Source organism: Charadrius vociferus, unplaced genomic scaffold (genome assembly GCF_000708025.1).
Source record: "Charadrius vociferus isolate BGI_N301 unplaced genomic scaffold, ASM70802v2 scaffold7, whole genome shotgun sequence".
NCBI classification, from domain to species: domain Eukaryota; kingdom Metazoa; phylum Chordata; class Aves; order Charadriiformes; family Charadriidae; genus Charadrius; species Charadrius vociferus.
The window spans coordinates 189,533-192,932 of NW_009649308.1; the positions used below are offsets into that span (position 1 = coordinate 189,533).

The 3,400-nt window shown below is 64.7% G+C and overlaps 1 protein-coding gene across 1 annotated transcript in view; it reads right to left on the reverse strand.

Annotated features, from left to right (window-relative positions):
* GLRA4 (glycine receptor, alpha 4) overlaps nt 1-3,400 on the reverse strand; it is a 6,186-nt gene that overhangs the window by 772 nt on the left and 2,014 nt on the right. Inside the window, exons 6-9 of the mRNA XM_009889310.1 lie at nt 3,118-3,332; nt 2,673-2,822; nt 1,662-1,766; nt 721-818 (exon numbers count right to left, since the gene is read on the reverse strand). Coding sequence (XP_009887612.1) covers nt 721-818; nt 1,662-1,766; nt 2,673-2,822; nt 3,118-3,332 — 568 coding nt within the window. The remainder of the gene's footprint in view (nt 1-720; nt 819-1,661; nt 1,767-2,672; nt 2,823-3,117; nt 3,333-3,400) is intronic.

The window sequence follows — 3,400 nt, forward strand, 5'->3', positions numbered from 1 at the left end:
CCATGTTTGCTGCAGGGTGGAAGCGTGCCTGTGCTGGTGGATAGGAGGGGGCAGGCAGCTTGCTAGGGTAGAGCTGGGCAGGGATACAGGAGCCTGGCTACCATCAGGGCTCGCAGGGCCTCCCGGTGCCTCCAAAGGCACAGACCCCTGTTTCTCCTCATGGCTGCTTGGCGGGGGCTGCCCGGTGCAGCAGAGGAGGGAGGTGGAGAGAGTTGGAGTCCTCGCTGGTCTCCTTGTCCCTGCTGACCCCATCTCCCCCCATGGTGGCCGGAGGCTGCAGAGAGGGCAGCGTGCCCATGGGGCTGCATGCCTGCGGGGCTGCATGCCCACCATCAAGCCAGCAAAAGTGCCGTGAGAGCTGGGCACCTTTCCTCGCCCTCAGATCACAGCCCGCAGCCATCATTTGTGGCATGTGGCAGCCCCTCGGTGCCGGCCAGCGGTGCTCGCGCTCCTCCCCAGCCGCAGCTGTGCATCATTAGTGACTTGTCTCTTTTATCCGGAGGGTGTGGGAGTGTGTGTTGTGTGTGCGCAAAGATTTGGCGAGGGACCAGCACATGCAAGCCCGGGCTGCATGTCTGGCTTCTCACTGAGCCCTCTGGCCAGTCATTTGGTCCCTGTGGCTCATCCTCCTTCTGCAACGCCAGTGCCACATCTGGCGGCGGTGGGTCTCTTCTCCCGGAACGTGCTGCAGGCCAGCCCCTCGCCTCGCGCCGTGCCCACACGCAGCCCGGGTGCCGGATCCCAAACGCCATCTCAGATCGGCACTGCCCTCCAAACCCCGGAGAGAAGCTCCTCGCTGAGGTCAGCCTGCACAGGCGCTCAGCCGGCAAGGGGGCTCTCATGCGGAGAGCTTGCGCCCTGGCATCTTTATTTAACTCAGAAATCCGCCGGCTAAGCAAGATTTCTCAGTGGGAAGAGCACCAGCGGCTCAAATTGCTGAGATGAGTTCTCATAGCAGCAGAGTTTTATTCCCCTGTCCCAGGCTGAGCGCTTGCGGCCACTCCAGAGGGACACGGCAGGAGGGGGGAACCAGGGTGCCCTGGGGGTCAGCAGCTATTCCCCCAACCCAGGGAGCCAGCAGCCAGGGTGTTCGGAGGAGGAGATGGCAGACTGGGAGGGCTGGTCTGCCCTGCCCCACTGCTCCTGCCTACCCCTCAAGCTGCAAAGTGCCCGGGTGCCCCAAGCAAGTGCCTGTGCTGGGGCTACTGTGGGCAGCCCCGTGTGCCTCAAACCCGGGGAAGCCGGGCAGGCAGAGCCCTCCCCCTGCCAGAGGTGTGGGCACAGCTGGGGGAGCTGGGCAGCAGCCCAGGGGTGGCCATCGGTCTGCCCCAGCATCACTCATCCCTCGGCACAGGGGGCTGCTTTGCATAAGGGGAAACTGAGGCACGGAGCAGGGGTGTCTGCAGGGAAATCTGCTCCATTCCCATCCCTCGCGCAAATCTCTTTTCAGCCTAGGGAGCAGCAGCTCCATCCTACGGGCACACGCGCTGCGCAAATCACTGCCCTGCCTCTTCCGTGGGCCCCTGCTGGCCCCCGGGGCCGGCTCCTGAGGGGCTTGTTTTGGGGAAGGGGGGGTGCGGGGTGTGAGGCTGGCTTGGGGGTGTGCTGCGCTGCACTGCACGGGGAAGGAAGGGGGGAGCTGCCGGAGGGTCGTGCTTTACCCGGGAGCTGGAGAGCTGCGAGAGCGTTGCGTAGGTGTGCTCGCCGCCGTGCCGGCCGCTCAGCTGCCGCAGGGACTCCAGGCTGGCCGTCCCGCTGCTCAGGCCCTTTTGGCATCCGACAGTGCGCACCAAACAGAAACAGGACAGCGGGTGACCGATGGCTCTGCCCTGGCCCCGGGGACAGTGGCTCTGGGCACCGGGATGGGGACAGCAGGGGGACAGGGGCTCCGCGTAGGGGGGAAAAGCCCCTCTAGCAGTGCCCGGGCACCAGGATCTGTCTTCAGCACATGCTGAAGAGATTTGGCTGCATAGGGCACTGTGACCCTGTGTGCTGTATATGTGTCCTCATGTTTTCCGTGGAGGTCTGGTGCCTCGCGGTGTGCTTACAGCAGGAAAATGAGAGTGGGGCAGTCGCGTGCCTTCCCTGAGCATCCCGCAGGCCTGACGCCTGCGCCGATGGGCTGACGGAGGGGAGGGCTGTCCTGTGAGTGTGGGACACTGCCTCTCCAGGCTCTGCTGTGCTCCCGTCTGCAGCCCAGACCCTGTCCCTGGCTGCCACCAGGTCCCCTTGGTGCTTCACCGCCCTGATGCAGCACAGAGCTCCTGTCACCGCTGCGGCACAGCGAGGAGCCCAGGTTTGGGGCTGCAGGTAAGGGGAAAGGCTGTTTCCCCCACCCTTGCTGCTTATTTTGCTGCTTTTTTAGAGGAAGCAGAACTCGAGGAGGTCCCCCGGCAGAAGGATGACGGCACCCTGGGCACGTTTGTGCTGGCAGGGCGTGGGGCACCCATGGGTGCTGCGCAGTGTGCTGCTCAGGCAGGCAGAAGGACTGCGATGACTGTGGGTTCCTGATGTGCTGGAGGAGCCGGCTGCAAGCCCCGGGCGGTGGGACACAGCCCAGCACTGAGCCCTGCCTTGGTGGCGGCTGAGAAACTGGCCCTGTAGCCCCGGGGTGTCCCCTCGGTGGCTGAGGATGGGCAGATATCATGACAGCGGTGGTGGGAGGGACTCACCATCCTCTGCCGCCGCTGGCGCCGGCGGAGGCGCATGAACTCCTTGTGCTGGCGGGAGACAAAGTTGACGGCTGCGTACTCCAACAAGGCGGCAAAGACAAAGACCAGGCACACGGCCATCCAGATGTCGATGGCCTTCACGTAGGAGACCTGCGAGGGAGACAAGGGGGCTCAAGGACCTGCTGCTCCCCACCTCACTCATCCCCCAGCTTCGCCCTGCTGCACAGGAGCCCTCTCAGCTGGAACACATGGGCCAGAGTTCACCTGGCCGAGCAGTGCCGTGTTCCACCTTGGCACGCGTGGTGCCCCAGCCGGCAAGGCTACAGAGTCAGCCGTTCCCGAGGGAAGGCTTCCCCTGCCCGTGGGGCACTGGGGGCAGCAGCGGACACCCCGGGTGTCCCCGGCAGGCTGCGGTGCAGGAGCCCGGCATGGAGCCAGCACTGACCTTGGGCAGGGAGGCACGGGAGCCGGCGCTCTGCGTGGTCATGGTGAGCACAGTGGTGATGCCCAAGCCCACCCGGGCTGGTGCTGCGTCCATGTTGATCCAGAAGGAGACCCAGGATAGGATGACGATGAGCAGGCTGGGGATGTACATCTGGATCAGGTAGTAACCCATCTGCCTCTCCAGGTGGAACTTCACCTCGATGCAGGTGAACTTGCCTGCAGGGAAAGACATCCCCAATGGGTGAGGGGGACCTCTTGGCTGTGGCTGGGGGGGGGGGGGGGGG